The sequence below is a fragment of the Misgurnus anguillicaudatus genome, chromosome 7 (genome assembly GCF_027580225.2).
Source record: "Misgurnus anguillicaudatus chromosome 7, ASM2758022v2, whole genome shotgun sequence".
Classification (NCBI taxonomy): domain Eukaryota; kingdom Metazoa; phylum Chordata; class Actinopteri; order Cypriniformes; family Cobitidae; genus Misgurnus; species Misgurnus anguillicaudatus.
The window spans coordinates 8,301,582-8,320,532 of record NC_073343.2 but is presented as its reverse complement, the minus strand read 5'-3'; the positions used below and the strand labels follow the sequence as shown (position 1 = coordinate 8,320,532).

The window sequence follows — 18,951 nt, the reverse complement described above, 5'->3', positions numbered from 1 at the left end:
TTAAATTCATGTTGTATTTTATTTTTTATACCAGGGGACCCCCCCCTAATTTATATTTTTGTGGTTTATGGGGGTCCCTCAAGGCTTATAGCAGGTTCGGGACCCCCCCAGACCCCCTTCGATACGAACACTGGGTATGACCTTGTTTGAGGGTGAGAGGTGCACAAACACTCAGGGGAGAGTGCGAGTGGAGCCCGGTTCTTCATAGCAACTGTAAACTTTACTCACCAGAACGTAAGGACCGCCTCTCCCCTCATTCGATTGGACAATGGAAAGACTCGAATGACGTCGGGCGCTTCTCTGCTCTCAGCGCTCCTTCAAAAGTGTGTGCTGCGGCCGGTAAATCCACACTTATAGACTATCACATAATATCTCATAATCTATCATCATTAGTGAATTTCTGGTTACCTGCGCTGTGCAGTTACATATGGAGTGTTTTATGGACCGCTGCATTTAAAAATATGTCTTTTCAAAGTGAAATCTCAGTGTATCATTGATGGTATAAAGTTAAGCCTCCTCAACAATTTCACATGCCCCCTCAGTCATTTCATTCTGCAGCCGGGCCTGAGTATAGCTAAAATCTATCTATCTTTTCTCTAGATTCCAATTCATGCAGGTATAGCTGTGGATATCAACTTCGCACTTGTTCATGTGAGAAGTCCTGCCAGTACGAGAGAAACTGTTGCCATGACTACAACAGTGAGTTTGTCTTGATCCAACAGACACTTGAAAATCAAATGCTAATGCAAAAATATATTAAAGTTTTGGGAAGTTGTTATTTCCAAAATGGGATGGATCAGGCAGAATTAATGTTGATTTATTGCTTTAAATGTACCAACCAAAAAAAAAAAAAAAAAAACAGAAAACAAACATGCAAATAAACAAAAGTGCAGCAGAAATCAAATACAGTCTCAAGCTAAAAGCTAATTTAAATCAGTTCAACCAGTCTTTTTTCTCTTTTTACGCAGGGTATTGCCTGGTGGACTCAACATTACAGCCAGCCATGACAAACGGTACTATTATGACAAAGTAGTTTGTGTGATAAGTCTAAATATTATCATGCTTGTGTTTGATTCTGACGATACTTAATTTCTTCTGACCTGCAGGATATAAGTGTGGAGGACATTTGTATGGTTCTGGACAGTTTTTCAGTCCTAATTACCCAAACTATTATTATAACAATTCCAACTGTGTGTGGTATCTCTCTGCTCAGCCAGGACAGAAGATCGTCCTGTCATTTGCTAATGTACAGTGAGTAAGACACTACCTGTGACTGACTTTGCAGTGTTGGTGGAATTATATTTGCTAACTACAATTAGAAAGGCATTGGTGTACTAGTTTGTCAGTTTGGTTGTGCAGTACCACTAACAACAGCTAGGTAGAAACAAATATGCTTTTTAACTTGCTTGAGGAATACATGTTTCTTTTCTGTGTTGATTTATTTTTTATAAAAAGCCACATGTAATTTTAAATTGCTAATGGCCTTTACTTAACATTACAGACAAGAACATGTTTTTGACTTTTTCAGACTGGAGAATTGTTGCACCTGTGACTACATCTCTGTACATGATGGTTCTTCCACTGGTTATCCAGAGCTGGGAAAGATCTGCTTCAATGACACCACACAACAGACCTTTCACTCATCTTCTCAATACATGACTGTTGTCTTCAGGAGTGACTACTCTGGTGTCAGCCATGGTTTTAAGGCCATGTTCACAAGCTCTCTGACTGCAGATAAAGGTAATTGAATGGAAAGGGTGTATATTGTAATAAATATGTATAAACAATACAACAACCAGAAGTGATCAGCACTACTAATACAATGTTCAAATTACATATACACTACTAGCCAAAAGTATTGGAACACTCACATGTTCTTTATTTATATAGTTTTTCCACATTACATAATAATAATACATTTCCTTTAATTTTCAGTCTATGTCATCTATTTCAAAAATATATTTTTTTTAATAAAATTTTAATTTTCTAATAACTAAAATTAATCTGTTTGTCACAGCTATATGTTTTGTCTATGAAAATGTCAAGCATTTAATCATGTACCTACAGATTAAAAGATTTTTAAGATCATAGGTAACATTTCAGTCAGGTGTTTTAAAACATTTGACCATAGTTTATATAGTACAGGTGCTGTTCATATAATTAGAATATCATCAAAAAGTCCGTTCAAAATGTGAAACTTGAAAAACATTAATTCATTACACACAGACTGATATATTTCAAATGTTTATTTCTTTTAATTTTGATAATGTCAGGAATTCGGAAAGGACAGAACCCAGATGTAGACAGCAGGTAACTCAAACAGGTTTATTTAATAAAACAGAAAACAAAAACCCAAGAGGGGGTAAACAAAGCAATAACAGACAGCCTTACATGGTAACTAAACTAGACAAGATAGACTTGAATAAACTAACAGACTAGATAACTTTGACTTGACTTGACTTAGACTTGCTATTAAACATTCACGTGGAACAAACACCATGTAAACAGACGATCGAGCACAGGACAGCAAACAAAAGGGCATTAAATAGCAGAACAAATCAAGAGGGGAACAGGTGACCATAATTAAACAATAAAGACAAGAGAACACAAGGGAGCGGGGTAAAAGTGACGAGACACTGGAAACACGTGACAAGATACAAACAATATAAAGCCACGTGTACCCACACAGAACATTGTACTGTCAGGACCCTGCCATACAGAACTAGACCTAATTACCAAACAAGGGTCTGGCAGGATCCTGACAGATAATTATAACTTACAACTAAGAAAAATCCCAAATTCCGTGTCTCAGAAAATTAGAATAATACTTAAAGCAGAACTCCACCCTAAAACATTATGCTCCAACCAGTGTTGGGGAAAGTTACTTTTAAAAGTAATGCATTACAATATTAAGTTACTCATAAAAAAGTAACTAATTGTGTTACTTAGTTACTTTTCATGAAAATTAATGCTTACGTTACTTTTTTGCATTACTTTTTCTTGGCTGAGGCTTGATCTCTTTCAGGCCTTGCAGGTGTTTTTATGACCGAAAAGTTCTGCATTCAGAAATTGCATATTTAATAACAAAAATGTTGAGCTCTGACCTGCCATCTCAGTTTCTGACTCAAAATGTTCCCACACAGGCGTGTATGCATACAGTGCATAATGTGACTACGTTTAGTTTAATTTATTACATTTTTTTAATCAAATTAATTAAACTTAAAAAGTAACTTGCATTACTTTTTAAAAAAGTAACTCAAATAAAAAATGCACGACTACATATTCTGAATGTTCTGAATGGGTCTTGAGCGAGATGATTGACAGTAGATGATATTGTTCTTTGATTGACAGCTGAACAGGATGAGCTAATATTAGCTTGCTTTGCTCATGTTCATAATAATAACATGATATTAACTTTCTTTGTAGTATGTTAACCATAGTGTAATGACTTGTAAAAGACGGAAGCAAACGCAGGTGTAAAAATGAAACAATGTTTATTAAATATAAACAAAGAGAGAGTATGCAATGTCAAATGCGGAAGTAATCCAGTCCGGTGTTGTTGTTGGCAATGGTGACGATGACTACGGTGGAAGTTGGTGTTTTGAGTGCGACGTTGGTGGAGTGGTGAGCAGTGGTGAAATCCAGACTGACACGGAACATCCACACGAAGACGACGACGACAATACACATCCAAACTGAAACACGTAATCCAAAGCACAGGGAACAACCAAGCAACACGGAGACTGAGCAAACAATAGAATCTGGCAGGGAACAGAAAGTCAGGTGAGTTTTTATGGAGATGATGTAATGATGAACAGCTGGAGCGAGACAATCAACACACAGGTGAAAGGGATCGCTCTAACGAGCACATGGCAGGGTAAGTGAACAACACACACACACAAACATGACACGGAGGAAAACAATGGATTTTCCTACCGTGACAGTACCCCCTCCCCTAGGAACGCCCCTCGGCGTTCCCAGCCTGCTTTACCTGTTGATTGAACTCATCAATAAGGCGGTGATCCAGTATGTCCCGAGCAGGAACCCACCTTCTCTCCTCCGGACCGTAACCTTCCCAATCCACCAAGTACTGAAATCCGCGTCCCCTCCGTCTGGAGTCCAGAATACGGTTAACCGAATAAGTGGTCTCCCCATTAACGATACGAGGCGGAGGGGGAACCGGGGTATGCGGATTAAGACGGGAAGAAATCACCGGTTTAATTTTGGAGACATGAAAGACGGGGTGAACCCTCCTGTACGCAGGAGGAAGGCTAAGACGCACTGTTACCGGATTAATGATCTTGGTAACAGAAAACGGGCCAATAAATTTGGGAGCAAGTTTATTCGAGACGGAACGCATCGGAATATTCTGGGTTGAAAGCCCCACTCTTTGACCGACGACGTATCGGGGAGGCTTCGACCGGTGGCGATCGGCCTTGGCCTTGGTACGTGACCTTGCCTGGAGCAGAGCTCTGCGAGCTCTGGTCCAGGTGCGGTGGCACCTCTGGACTAGTGCGTTTGCGGAGGGAACCGACACCTCGGATTCAGTACTGACAAAATTAGGTGGTTGGTACCCTAAACTACACTTAAATGGAGACATGCCCGTAGATGACACCGGCAGAGAATTGTGTGTGTACTCCACAATTGAGAGTTGCTGACACCAGGACGAAGGATTCTTGGAAACCAGACATCGCAACACCCTTTCGACGTCCTGATTGGCTCGCTCGGTTTGACCGTTGCTCTGGGGATGAAACCCGGATGAAAGACTAACAGTCGCCCCTAGCAATTTGCAGAACTCTCGCCAAAATTTGGACACAAACTGGGGACCCCTGTCAGAGACCACGTCTGTCGGGAGGCCATGTATTCGGAAGACGTGGTCAATGACAGCTACCGCTGTTTCCTTGGCTGATGGTAATTTGGGCAAGGGAATGAAATGGGTCGCCTTCGAGAACCGGTCCACTACGGTCAAAATCACCGTATTACCCTTAGAGGGTGGGAGGGCGGTAATAAAATCTAGCGAAATGTGGGACCAGGGTCTCGAAGGGACAGACAGCGGTAAAAGTAACCCATCTGGAGGACGATTGGAAGTCTTACCAACGGCACAAACCGAACAAGCCAAGACGAAGTCGTGGACGTCACGAGCCATACCAGGCCACCAAAATCGTTGCTTGACTAGAAACCTAGTTCTACTAACCCCTGGGTGACAAGCAACACTGGAACCATGACCCCACTGGAGAACGTCTGACCGTAACCCTTCCGGCACAAATAAACGGTTCGGTGGGCAGCGAGCCGGGGGCATTACCCCTTCTAAGGCTGTCAAAACCTTCGATTCGACCTCCCATCTGAGCGCAGAGATAATGATTTTCTCTGGTAAAATGGGCTCGGGAGTAGCAGTACGATCGGAACGCTCAAAAAGACGGGATAAAGCATCGGGTTTGATGTTTTTGGAACCCGACCGGTAAGAAAGTGTAAAATCGAAACGACCGAAAAACAATGCCCACCGAGCCTGCCTGGAGTTAAGTCTTTTGGCAGTTCTAATGTATTCGAGATTCTTATGGTCCGTCCATACAATGAAAGGTACACCCGACCCCTCAAGCCAGTGACGCCATTCTTCCAGTGCTAGCTTGACCGCCAACAACTCTCGATTGCCAATGTCATAATTAACTTCCGCAGGAGATAAACGATGGGAAAAATACGCGAAAGGATGAACCTTTCCGTCTGAGGATGCGCGCTGGGACAACACTGCTCCTACCCCCACCTCTGACGCGTCGACCCCCACTATGAATTGACGTGAACGATCAGGGGTTACAAGAATGGGAGCTGAAACAAAGCAGCTTTTCAGTTTGGCAAACGCAGCCTCAGCTGCGTCTGACCACCTGAACGTCAAACCAGGGGAAGTCAAAGCGGTCAGAGGTGCGGCTAGTTGGCTGAAATTGCGAATGAAACGCCGATAAAAATTGGCGAACCCCAGAAATCTCTGCAGGGCCTTGCGAGACTCTGGGGATGGCCAATCTACCACAGCCTTAACTTTCTCAGGATCCATGCGAACACCCTCAGTCGAAATGATGTGTCCTAAAAAAGAGACAGACTGTGCATGAAAAACGCATTTTTCCGCCTTGACAAAAAGCCCATTCTCTAACAACCGCAGAAGCACTCGTCGTACGTGTTGCAAATGTTCCTGGAGAGACGAAGAAAAAATCAATATGTCATCCAGGTAAACATATATGAACTGGTCTACCATGTCTCGCAACACGTCATTAAAGGCGGAGTGCTTGGAAGACTGCCGGCGAGTTCGTGAGACCGAAAGGCATCACGCAGTACTCAAAATGGCCACGAGGGGTGTTAAACGCAGTCTTCCATTCATCCCCCTTCCTGATGCGAACCAAATGATATGCATTACGTAAGTCCAATTTAGTGAAAACGGACGCTCCCTGCAACCTCTCGAAAGCTGAAGACATCAACGGCAAAGGATAAGTATTCTTTACCGTGATGTTGTTCAACCCTCGGTAGTCAATACAAGGTCGCAAGGATCCGTCCTTCTTCCCCACAAAAAAGAACCCCGCCCCCGCTGGAGATGAGGAAGGGCGAATGAACCCCGTTGCCAGAGAATCAGAAATATATTTCTCCATGGCCTCCATCTCCGGAACAGACAGAGAGTATAACTTGCCCTTAGGCGGAAACGTACCTGGCAATAAGTCTATCGCACAGTCATAGGGACGATGAGGAGGAAGAGAATCAGCCCGCGACTTACTGAACACCTCCTTCAGGTCATGGTACTCCGCGGGCATGGTAGACAAATCCACTGCTTTCCCCTGAAACACAGACTCAGACACAGAAACACAAGCAGAGACAAGACAGGACTTATGACACTCCTCGCTCCAGCTGGTAACAGAACCCAGTTTCCAGTCAATACTTGGGTTATGGGAATGAAGCCACGGATGACCAAGAACTATGGGAGAGAGAGCAGTGTCAGTAATAAAAAATGAAATAGTCTCTGTGTGGTTTCCGGAAGTGATGAGTGTGATAGGTGCTGTGGTGTACTTGATAGTGGGTAACTGATGTCCATTGAGGGCGAAGGGCGCAATCTGGTGGGTGAGTGCAGTGAAAGGTAACTTGAGCTTACGTGCTAGTGAGCTGTCGATGAAGTTGCCCTCCGCCCCCGAATCCAGAAGTGCGTGCCCCGAGTGTGACATAGTGGACCACCGTAGTCTCACCGGAAGGAGAGTGGATGTAGTAGAGGTCTTCTGTGCGGAGATCCTGCCCGATAGTAGCCTCTGTCTTACTATCGGGCTTGGTCTTTTACCGGGCACCTCTGGCATTGGTGACCCGACTCACCACAGTACAGGCAAAGACCCAAGGATCTCCGCCGATTCCTCTCCTTCCAGGGTAACCGAGCTCGACCCACCTGCATGGGTTCCGGATCTGAGAGACCACCGGCGGAAACTTCGATGGGAGGATCCGTGGACTCCGCTTGACGTAGGGGCAGAACTTGAGTCTTCCTTCTGGCAACGGTAGACAGGCGTGCGTCAACCCGGATCGCCAAGTCCACCAGACCGTTGAGCGACTTCGGTAATTCCGCCGTGATGATCTCTCGATGGATCCGATCCGCCAACCCATGCAGGAAATGGTCCCACTGCGCTTCCTCGTTCCACCTGCACTCCGCCGCCAGGGTACGGAACTCGATGGCATAGTCCGAGACCGACCGCTCCCCCTGCTGGAGATCCGTGAGGAGCCGGGCGACCTCCCTCCCGGCGACGGAGCGATCGAAAACCCTCTTCATTTCTTCGGAAAGCGAGGCGAACGAGGAACAACAGCTGTCCTGGTTTTCCCATACCGCCGTCCCCCAGAGGGCAGCCTTGCCCGAGAGCAGCGAGAGCGTGAACGCCACTTTGGTCTCCTCGAGCGAGAATGTCCGGGGCTGTTGGGCGAAATGTAGAGAACAATGAGAGAGAAAAGTACGACAGTAGTTGGGCTCACCGGCATATTTCTCCGGGATCGGCAGTCTCGGTTCCTGGATGAAACTACCCCCTGGAGGTGAAGATGGTGCGGGCGGCATGGGTGGCGCAGTGGGAGGCGTGATGTTCGGAGATCGCTGAGAGAGCTCGGAAACCTTCGCCACCATTGCCTGGACGGCCTTCCGCATGTCTTCGATGGTTTGATCCTGATGATCCATACGAGCCAGAGATCGCTGGAGAAACTCCTCCAACGCGGAGATCGGCTGACCACCTGCTGCTTCCATGTTGGCCAGATTCTTCTATAATGACTTGTAAAAGACGGAAGCAAACGCAGGTGTAAAAATGAAACAATGTTTATTAAATATAAACAAAGAGAGAGTATGCAATGTCAAATGCGGAAGTAATCCAGTCCGGTGTTGTTGTTGGCAATGGTGACGATGACTACGGTGGAAGTTGGTGTCTTGAGTGCGACGTTGGTGGAGTGGTGAGCAGTGGTGAAATCCAGACTGACACGGAACATCCACACGAAGACGACGACGACAATACACATCCAAACTGAAACACGTAATCCAAAGCACAGGGAACAACCAAGCAACACGGAGACTGAGCAAACAATAGAATCTGGCAGGGAACAGAAAGTCAGGTGAGTTTTTATGGAGATGATGTAATGATGAACAGCTGGAGCGAGACAATCAACACACCGGTGAAAGGGATCGCTCTAACGAGCACATGGCAGGGTAAGTGAACAACACACACACACAAACATGACACGGAGGAAAACAATGGATTTTCCTACCGTGACACATAGTTACACAAAACAAGCAACAAATAAGCAAAATGATGTTTTAGATATTTTGACCAATTTACCATTACCTGAGTCCGCGGAAAACCTTGGCTGAAAACAGTAGGCTACTCAAAGTCCTCCTGATGAAAGTGCTGGCTGCATATTCTAATTTTCGATTTATCTGTTAGTGGTGTGTCAACTGAGAGTCGTGCTGAGGTAAACAATAAAAACTCCCGGTGGCCTGAATATGTTGTCCTTACATCCACATATTGCACAGGTTCTTGTCATCTTTTATCGAGGGTTTTGGTGATTTTCCCTTCAAGGGGAAAAGTGGAGTTACTCTTTGGTTGGGTTCGTCTTCTGGCTAATCTAATTTATCGAAATCGTGATTTTTTTCTCAAGTAAAATGCAAAATGAAAATAAATTACCTTTGATAACAGGCTGGAATGTCCAGGGTTCAATTTCGCTTTTAGACCAATCCAAATAAAGGATTTTTAGAAATCTTGCCCAACTGAAAAGTATTACACTGAAAAGTATGAGGATGTACAGCACTCATGATGAGAGTCTTTTGCCACTCAGTGGGCATAACTTTTTGCCGAAGGTGACGTCACGTGCATACATTCTATATTCAAATTTTCTGATATACTGAATTTGGGATTTTCCTTAGTTGTCAGTTATAATCATCAAAATTAAAAGGAATAAACATTTTAAATATATAAGTCTGTATACAATTTAACTTTTTGAATGGAATTAGTGAAATAAATCAACATTTTTTGATGATATTCTCATTATATTAACAGCACCTGTATATCTATTAATCAGTGTTAAAACTGTGATAAGAGCTATAGAAATGAATTTGAATTTAACTTCAATTATTAAAAGATGTAAATGTTTATTAAACAGTTTGGTTATTAATTATAAAAGGAATAAATAATTATTTTGCATAGTGTTATATCTGCATATTAATATTGTTAACTGTAGGCTTTCTTAGTTGCCTATCAACGTTTTTAGTTTGACATAAACATACAGTAGATATAGACTTAAACAAATGTTTATAGAGTTGTGATCATTATGTTGCGTTTACACCAGCTGCGGTAGAGGCAGCAAGCGCAGGTGATTTACGTGTTAAGTCAATACAAAGATGTGATTAGGCATCCTGCAGCGCGGTAGGTGCGAATGGCGTGGAACGCACAGCGCGAATGGCGCGGAACGCGAGAAACACGCGAGATGAAAAATCTGAACTTTGGTGGATTTCCGCGCCGCGTTAACCAAACAGGCCCTTGCTGTAGTAGTGACGTGATTACAGGAAACGAGCGGAGTCTCCGCAGAGTCGCAGAAGCCCCTCCCATGATGCGGATTTCCGTGTGAATGTCTCGAATGTCTAGAATTTCACCCACGGCTTTCACTCGCGAATGAAGCGAGTAAACAAAAATGTTCAAGCGTCCAACTACGCGCGAATAACGCGTTTTTGCCGCCTCTACCGCGGCTGGTGTAAACGGAGCATTAGATGTGTTTTAAATGCAGTTTATCCAATTAGACTTTAGAGTCAGAAGTACATACCACAAGTACCACTTTTGTAAATCAGACATATGTAGTTAAACATGAGCTGAAAGCCAGACACCACAATACAATTATCAAAGCAACTGAAACAAATTAAAATGTCTCATATCTAAAATATAAGCAAGAGCGCTAAATTAAATTCCTTTATCTTTCCTGAATTTTACCAAATGCACACAATTGCTGTAAAAGCACATAACCCTTTGTTCGGCAGGTCGTGTGGATTGTTCCTCAGACAACATGGTCATTGTCATTCAATTGTCATACCTGAATTCACTGGGATTTAATGGAAATAACCTTTATGTGGATGACCATCAGTGCAGACCCACCATTACCAGTACTGAGGTTGTGTTCAGCTTTCCTTTCAACACATGCGGCAGTGGAAGAGAGGTATGATTTACACATGGTTGACAAATCAACATGTGAAAAATTCTGTGCTGAAATAAATATAAATGTATCTGCAAATGTATTCTGTGCGGAAAACATCATTACCCACTTTTTTTCCCTCTCTAGATGATGAATGGTTTTGTGACTTACACCAACAATGTGCGTGCGTCTGAGTCTCAGTCAGACGAGATCACTCGTAAGTCACAGTTTCTGTTACGTGTGGGCTGCAGAATGGAGCCAGAGACTATGGTGCAGATACTCTACAAGACCAGAAATGTCACTCTCAATGCCAATATCATGGGAACAGGTCACTTCAATGCCAGCATGGCCTTCTACAACTCCAGCAGTTTCAACCAAATAATGTATGACTCTCCATATGAGGTGACCCTTAACCAGAGCTTGTATGTCCAGGTACAGCTTAATAGAGCTGATAGGAGTCTGAATCTCTTCCTAGACACATGTGTTGCCTCTCCAGATCAAAATGACTTCCAAGCCCGCTCCTATTACCTGCTGCGTAATGGGTAAGGTCATTTAGAGAATGTTATATTTTATTTCACAATTTTTAATGTTACTTCCTCCACCATATCAAACAAAGATTATTATAAATTGCCTCTAAGCAAGTACAAACACAGAAAAAATGTTGTTGCTCCTGTTCTGAATAAGTTCCATCAATTGCTCAAACAATTAGTTGTAATGTAAATTGTGACGTTTACTCTTTCAGATGCTCCAGAGACAGCACATATTATTCCTACATCAACGGTCAGCAGTATTACGCTCGGTTCCACTTCAAGGCTTTTAAGTTCCTTCGGACTCAAGCATCTGTGTACCTGCAGTGTAAGGTGATCATTTGCCCAGATAATGATTACAACTCTTGGTGTCGCCAGGGCTGCCGACAGCGACGCAAGAGGTCCCTTGAATCCAACCACTACACCAATACTGTGATACTTGGGCCAATAAAACTCAGAGATCAGAAGGTAACCTTTACCCAAATTCCTTATTTATGATTTATTAATATTCAGCCTGTCTGACTTTACATTTATCTATCCGTTAAGGTTGAAGGCCTGGTGTGAAGCAGGATGGAAAAAGAACATAAATAAATGATCGTCTTCAGTTTCTGAGACTCTTGATTATAACATTAATCAATCTTTATTAACTAATCAAATGAATCTAAATCAAAATCAATAAAAAATTTCAACAGCTTTGCTTGTCATTGGTGCCTCTATTGTTCTTTGTAAAGACACAAGTGGTGTCACGATACTCCAAATCCTCAATTTGATTACATTTTTGGTCAATTTGATTACATTTTTGGTCAAGGTCAAGATTCGATTCGATTCTCAATCTTTATAATACTATGCCATTTTTAGACTAGACTTTAATGAAATATAATTTCTGACCTTGAACCAGGAGATGCCCTGCCATGTTAGTCGTGCTGCCAGTGGAAAAATATGGTACATGCACATACCTGATAAAATGAAACTTCCTGTCAGATGAACATTTCTGTCAGTACTTTGCACCTTAAAGCGCACTTTTATTACCGTCAGACAAGATTGTGAGACTACACCCCAATAAGTCATGTTTAAATGCTGTTTTCATAACTCTTAAGCAACTGAAATAAGTTGTTGTGAAACCTAAACAGATCTCCGTTCAGAGAACCAACCGGTCCTGACACAGACGCCGTTGATTGAGTTAAGGGGGGTCGCACACCGGCCGCGCAGCTCAGCGTCGTGCCGTGCCGCGTCGCATCTAGGACAACTCGGAGGTATCGCAAACTGGAAGTGCACATTAAATAGCGCGAGCTTCGTCAGATAGCGTCTACTTCAAAATGCAAAATATACATTTGCAGCCAATGTTAATCGTTAATGATTTGGGACAAATATGATGTTATTTAATGTTAAACTATGTGAGTGGCGCTGTGTGGCGCGACAGGGATTTGAGCAACTTCCTATGTGCAATCCCCTTTAAGCTGAAGGTGGGATGCGCTTGCTGCTTTTTTCCCAATGTAAAGAGCAGCACGCATGGTGTCTGCTGCATCTGCCATGCTATCTTTTGACTGGCTGGCTGTAGCTAGCTAAGTTAGAGGAGGTTGACTCGCAGCACTCAATACGTGTTTTTTTTTGCTGCTTGGCGAGCCGACCGGACGTGACATATGGGTGTGGCAGCATTGATGTTTGAATTTTTTTATTTGAAGTTCGAGGTTGTGACTTAATTTCGATCGCTTTTCTTTTAAAATCGAAATCGTGACACCCTTAAAATACACTTTTTTATTTCAAGGTTTCATTATCTTATTTTCATTAGTCAAAGGATGGTACCTGGACGTGGTGGGGGGGGGGGCTCTTTTTTCAACAGTTTGTCTTGCGAGTTAAAGAGTTCTCTTAAATTTACCTGACTTAATGCCATTGGCCACAGACAGTGCATTGTCTTCTGACAATGTGCCACCATGTAGCGACCCAGCAAGCAATTTTGCATTTATAGGACATCTAATAGCCATCTAAACACAACCGGGACATCTAGGCTAAAACAAGGCAAATAAATAAATGAAACCCAACACCTTTTAATCACTGTTGGAATATCATACATAATTTTCATACATAAAAGTTATTTTTACAAGAACAACATGTAACCAAATTCAGATTTGTAACAAAATATAGTGGTAGAGTATATCAAGGTCAAGGTTCCATTTCTGTCGTTCACTTGAATTGTGTCGATGACAACAGTATGGGGTGTGCTCTTGAGAGCCAATCTGGTCTGACTTGTGTGTAAAACACAAATGAATTTGCAATAAAATTGCGTAAATGGTACCAGTCTCCGCCCACACTCACGTGTATAAAAAGAGACAACATGCACCATTCAGACGCTCTTGTTCTTCGGAGCTCACTGGTCAGATCTCTCTCTCTCCAGTTGAAAATCTAGGAAATCTGTTTTACTGTTGGCGTGACTGTATGGTAGCAGATTCATCCCCTGTGCACTTTAGCAGTTTTAGTCAAAGTTGTCTAAAACAGCAAATTTCCACACAGAGTGAGCGTCCTTTTAAGGGTGGGTTTCTGTCTCTGTGTTCTTGGATGTGTTCTTGGATGTTCTCTCTCCTGCTGACGAGCACGTTTGCTGTCTTGGCCTGCACGCTGAGGCAGTGTTCATGGAGGGGGCATGTTCTCATTTTAATGTCCGCTTTGGTGGTCCAAGAGAGACATCTCTGGCTCAACTTTGCACAAATGAAGGATGCCGAGAAGGTTCGCTTTCTCAATGCCCCCATCTCGCAAACAGAGCTTTTTGGGGATACTGTGGAGGACTTTGCTCATCAGTTCTCCATGGTGAAGAAGCAGACCGAGGCGATTAAACACATCTTGCCCTGGCATGACCCAGCCACCTTTTGGCCGTTGAGGTCCCACCCAACCAGCCAAAACCTCCTAGTGTTGGCATCAACTCCCCCTCCATTGGAGAAGAAACAACGCGGCCGACCTCGGAAGAGATCCATCAACAGGCAGGTGGGTCAGCAGGTGACCGCAATGGACCTTCCTAAAGCTTCCAAGCTGCCCCTATTGTCCTAGCCCACGGAGGAAACATCAACCATCGTGCCTGGCTCACTGGAATGTTATATTGTCCCCGGGCCCTTGCAAGATGGATCCCTTCCTGTCATGCCCTCTGCCTGGTGCCCACTTGGTCAATAAAAGAGCATTTTCATCTGTCCTCCCTGGGCAATGTTTCTCTTCCTTTTCAGGCACCGAACAACTCTTGGACCCCCAACAGTCAACAGATTTGTCTGTGTTCTCTAACAACGTCTACTCAAGTGAGTTGAGTGATGGCAGGGAATGCTTGCCATCCCCCCACGCTCCACCATATAGCCACCCCCGCCGGCACTACGAAGCAGATCATTCCTCTCATGCCTCTCGCGCGGTGTCTTGCTGCCTAGCCCTTTCACGTTGGCTGGTGCATACGATCCATCTCCGCTACACAATTCAATTTGCCAGATGCCCCTCCAAGTTTCGTGGTGTTCTGTTTACCTTTGTCAGAGGTGCGAATATTTGGGCAGAGGTGGCCACCCTTTTGGTCAAGTATGCGATAGGGCCTGTCCCCTCAGCCGAGATGTCTTTGGGTTTTTACAGCACGTATTTTATAGTGCCGAAGAAGAGACGTAGCTGCATCCCATCTTGGATCTGCATGCGCTGAACAATTACATTTATCGCATGCTGTTCTGGATGTTAACACAGAGACGCATCCTGGCGGAAGTTTGTCACCAGGACTGGTTTGTGGCCATCGACCTGAAGGCTGCGTACTTTCATGTCCTAATTCCTCCAAGAGGGACTAGAGAAACTTCTTTCTCTGCCTTCCCTCAAGGTGTACACAGAGACTTATCCTGGCTGAGGTTTGTTACCAGGATAGATTGGTTTATGGCCATCAACCTGAAGGCTGCATACTTTCATGTCTCTATTCTTCCTCGACACAGACACAGTTTCTTCGGTTTGCTTTAGAGAAGAGGACATATCAGTACATGGTCCTCCCCTTCGGTCTGTCCCTGTCTCCTCGTGTCTTTACCAAAGTCGCAGAGGGGGCCCTAGCGCCTTTCAGGCAGCAGGGGATTTGCATTCTCAATTATCTCGATGACTGGCTTATTCTAGAGCACTCCCAGGAATTGGTTTGTGCCCACAGGGACTTAGTGTTACAACAGCTAGACCGTCTGGGTTTTCGGGTCAACTGGGAAAATAGGAAGCTCTCCCCAGTGCAGGGCATCTCTTTTCTCGAAAAATGAATTGAACTCTGTGTCAATGACCCAGTGGGGAGGTATGATCTACGTAGTGACCCTTTTCTACATCCATTATTTTTTGGCACATTTCCAGCATACTTCAGTTCCCTGTGGTTAAATCAATGTTATCTGCTTTAAAACTGGTGTTACTGGTGAAGAGTCTGTTCCACCTCCTCGGATGAGGACCCCCTTACACTTACTGGAAGGTTTTGATGCCATTTAGCAGCAGTGCACGTTATACCTGCCTATGCTTGCTTTATGATTACAAGACATGAGACAGATTGGCTCTCAAGAGCACACCCCATACTGTCGTCATCAACACAACGTCTCATTCCCTCCATCAGGGAACCATGGTTACATACTTAACCGAGACATTCTTGAGTCCAAGGAAAGAAGTAGATCTATAAACTCATATACTTAGTTACACCTCAAGTTGCTTTTGTTAGGTGCATAAATGAAGATAAATTAAATGAAAATAGAATGAACAACAGAATGAAAACTACTGGTAAATGTGGTTGGACTTACAGTCCTCACTTTGTGTTGTTAACTAACATAAAAAGAAGGCTTTAGGGCACACTCAAATTATCCAAACCAAACCATGCCCCAGCGAGATTGTCACACCTCCCTACTCCCCCAGGTGCACGCACTCACACTGTACTTTTTAATCGATCCGAGTCCGGGCGCGCTTTCGGCATTAAGATGCAATTGTTTTGAAAAAAGCAGGAAGTAAAGCTCTCTCTTAACACTGGAACCCACCGTAATGATAAGTCTGTGTTTTTATTCAGAGTCGTTTGGTGCGCGATTACAGACAGCCCTCTCATATGTCATCATATTGTTTGGTTGATCTGTCACGTGCGCAGCTCGTACATTCACATAACCCCGCTGCGCACATCAAAAGGTTTGTACGAAGGCAGTTGAAGGTGAGTGGTCGCGCAACTGACGGCTTCAACTGACGCGATTGCGCTCACACCACAGCCTTCCGCGCCTGAGCCCAAGTGAACCGCGCTCCGGCCCACCTCTGCAACCCGGCCACGGCGCGAATAACCAATCTGTGCCTGGGCGCGGAACAGAGCGATCACACTAGTCAAACAAACCAGGCTTTGGGGGTCAAACGCGCCCTAGGGGGTTTGGTTTGGGTAGTGTGAGTGCGCCCTTAAATTCAGGCGCTCCTCTAACTTTTTCTGAAATGTCTAAATTACTTTTTGCATTTGAATTAGTTGTTTCTAAAACACTTCAACTAATGTTTTTAAGTTGCAATACAATTTTTTAACTTTTTTAGGTTGAACCAACAAATCTTTTTATTACAGTGCACATAATTCAGGATAAGTGCAACAGTATAGGTGTCCATTTGGCCATACTGTCTACATATATTTGCATTGTTATCAGTCCATAAAGACAGCGATCAATTTTACAACACTGTCAGCTGTGTCTTTTCCATACTTTCATGTTTATGCCCTTGTCAAATGCTTCCTTTCCTGGTGTGCAAGGTTGGAATTATTTCTGCTTTTTGCTCAAAATGTGGTGTTTTTGCAGAAACCTACTCATATTCAAAAGCTGATTACAAAAGAACTACTGAAGGTAGGATGAAACGTATTTTTTTTGTTTTTTTTGAAAGCAGAGGGTCTGTTCTTTTATTTGGTATATTGTATGTTTATATATTTGTAGAAGAAGATTTTCTGAAAGGCATTAAACTTTTGTGAAAATCATGAAAAACGCTGGAGCTGGCTGGCTACTTTTTTATAAAACGCTGGCAGGGAAAGAGTTAAAGGTTAGAAGGATCTCTTGACAGAAATGCAAAATAATATACAAAACTATATTATCAGGAGTGTATAAAGACCTTTCACAATGAACCATTATGTGTTTATTACCTTAGAACGAGACCTTTTTATCTACATACACAGAGGGTCCCCTTACATGGAAGTCGCAATTTTGTGCCGCCATTTTCTACAGAAGCCCTTAACGGACAATTTTTTTACGAAGTTGTCTCCGACGATAACATGTTTGTCCGGTGGTGGCTACCGTAGCTTCTTTGTTTCAAAGTTTCAAAAGCGAGGGGTGTGCAGTGGACTAAGCTGTTGGTTGCAATTTGCAACCTCACCACTAGATGGTGCCAATTTTTAAACACTGCACCTTTAAAAGTGACTTTGCAATTATAATATTACAACAGTAATATTGAGTATATAAAATTAAATTGGGCATATAAACTGGATTTATTTTATTTTGAAACATAACACAAAATTGTTACACTTTGGTGTAAGACAAAACATCTTGGTTTAAAAAATTAAATAGTTTCAATTGTCTAATTCAAAATGATACAGAATCATTCTCTGTAAAAAAGAAAGGTCTTGGTTTTTCCTGAAGCTAATGGTTCCCAAACGTTTTCCACCGGGCCCCACTCTTGGACAGAAAAATATTTTCAAGCCCCTCTCAGATTTATTCTTTGGTTGCAAACTCCTAATGGGATGTATTTAAAACAATGTAAGCTGTGTGAATTGGGTTTTAAATTAGGGTCTGAATTAGTCCAACATACTCATCAAATCATTAAATAAGTAATCACTTGTGGCCAGTAGGGGGCCCCAAGCACACGGGGCCCACACAATTGCTTGGTTGGTAAACACGCCACTGTGTATAGCTTGATGGTAGAGCATTGTGTTGTGCAAAAGGTCATACTGATTAAAAAATACACACTGATTAAAAAATAATGTATACCTTGGGAAATGTCATAAAGAGCAGCATATACAATACAAAAAAAAAAACTTAATACAAATAGTTTAAATTTGATAAGATTACTTATACAGAATTGTTGCACTGAAAATAAATAAAAGTAAAGTCATACTTTTGTCAATCAATTTGACAAAAAAAATCAATTTGTAACATAATTCTTAAAGGTGCAGTGTGTAACTTTTAGCGGCATCCAGTGGTGAGGTTGCAAATTGCAACCAATGGCTCAGTCCACTGCTCACCCCTCGTTTTGAAATCCATGGACACACAAGACTGGACACAAAGACTGAGACAGATATACATGTTTGAGAAAATCACTGCGGACCTGCAACTGAAATCTGACATTTTTCAAGAAAAATGGGCACCAATTGAAAGATACTTGCTTAAGGACTTTAACATATAACAATGTTTAAACCACACAGATGATATATCAACTTGTGATATATTATCTAAACTACTATTAAGGGCATATGTATTTTTTTTTCCTTTTTCCTTTTTTTAGTTTAGAAGTATTTAGATACTTATTTTCCTTTTTTCCTTTATGTTTTATGTGTGTATTTTTTTCCTTTTTTTCTCTCCTCCTCTTTACCTTGCTTTTTACTCTGTTTAAAAAAATCAATAAAAAACAAGGTTAAAAAAAAGAAATTATATGTCTGAAGGGCACTGCCTTTGCTTATGTCATCACTAAACAAATATTTAACAAATCCTCAATAGCAGGCTTCGACTTGGTTATTGGATATGTATTTCAAAGTAGAACAAGAAATTTCAAAACAAAATACTTCATGCATGCCAAAGGTTCAAGTAAATGA

General features: G+C 42.7%; 1 protein-coding gene across 11 annotated transcripts in view; it reads left to right on the top strand.

Moving 5' to 3' along the window:
- LOC129417931 (scavenger receptor cysteine-rich domain-containing protein DMBT1) overlaps positions 1 to 11,883 on the top strand; it is a 34,609-nt gene extending 22,726 nt beyond the window's left edge. For all 11 annotated transcript variants that reach the window (XM_073869369.1, XM_073869374.1, XM_073869370.1 and 8 more), the window contains 8 exons: positions 601 to 699; positions 969 to 1,013; positions 1,107 to 1,251; positions 1,529 to 1,740; positions 10,511 to 10,686; positions 10,810 to 11,204; positions 11,405 to 11,657; positions 11,736 to 11,883. In XM_073869369.1, coding sequence (XP_073725470.1) covers positions 601 to 699; positions 969 to 1,013; positions 1,107 to 1,251; positions 1,529 to 1,740; positions 10,511 to 10,686; positions 10,810 to 11,204; positions 11,405 to 11,657; positions 11,736 to 11,753 — 1,343 coding nt within the window. In that variant the 3' untranslated portion in view covers positions 11,754 to 11,883. The remainder of the gene's footprint in view (positions 1 to 600; positions 700 to 968; positions 1,014 to 1,106; positions 1,252 to 1,528; positions 1,741 to 10,510; positions 10,687 to 10,809; positions 11,205 to 11,404; positions 11,658 to 11,735) is intronic.
- The last annotated feature ends 7,068 nt before the right edge of the window (positions 11,884 to 18,951 follow it).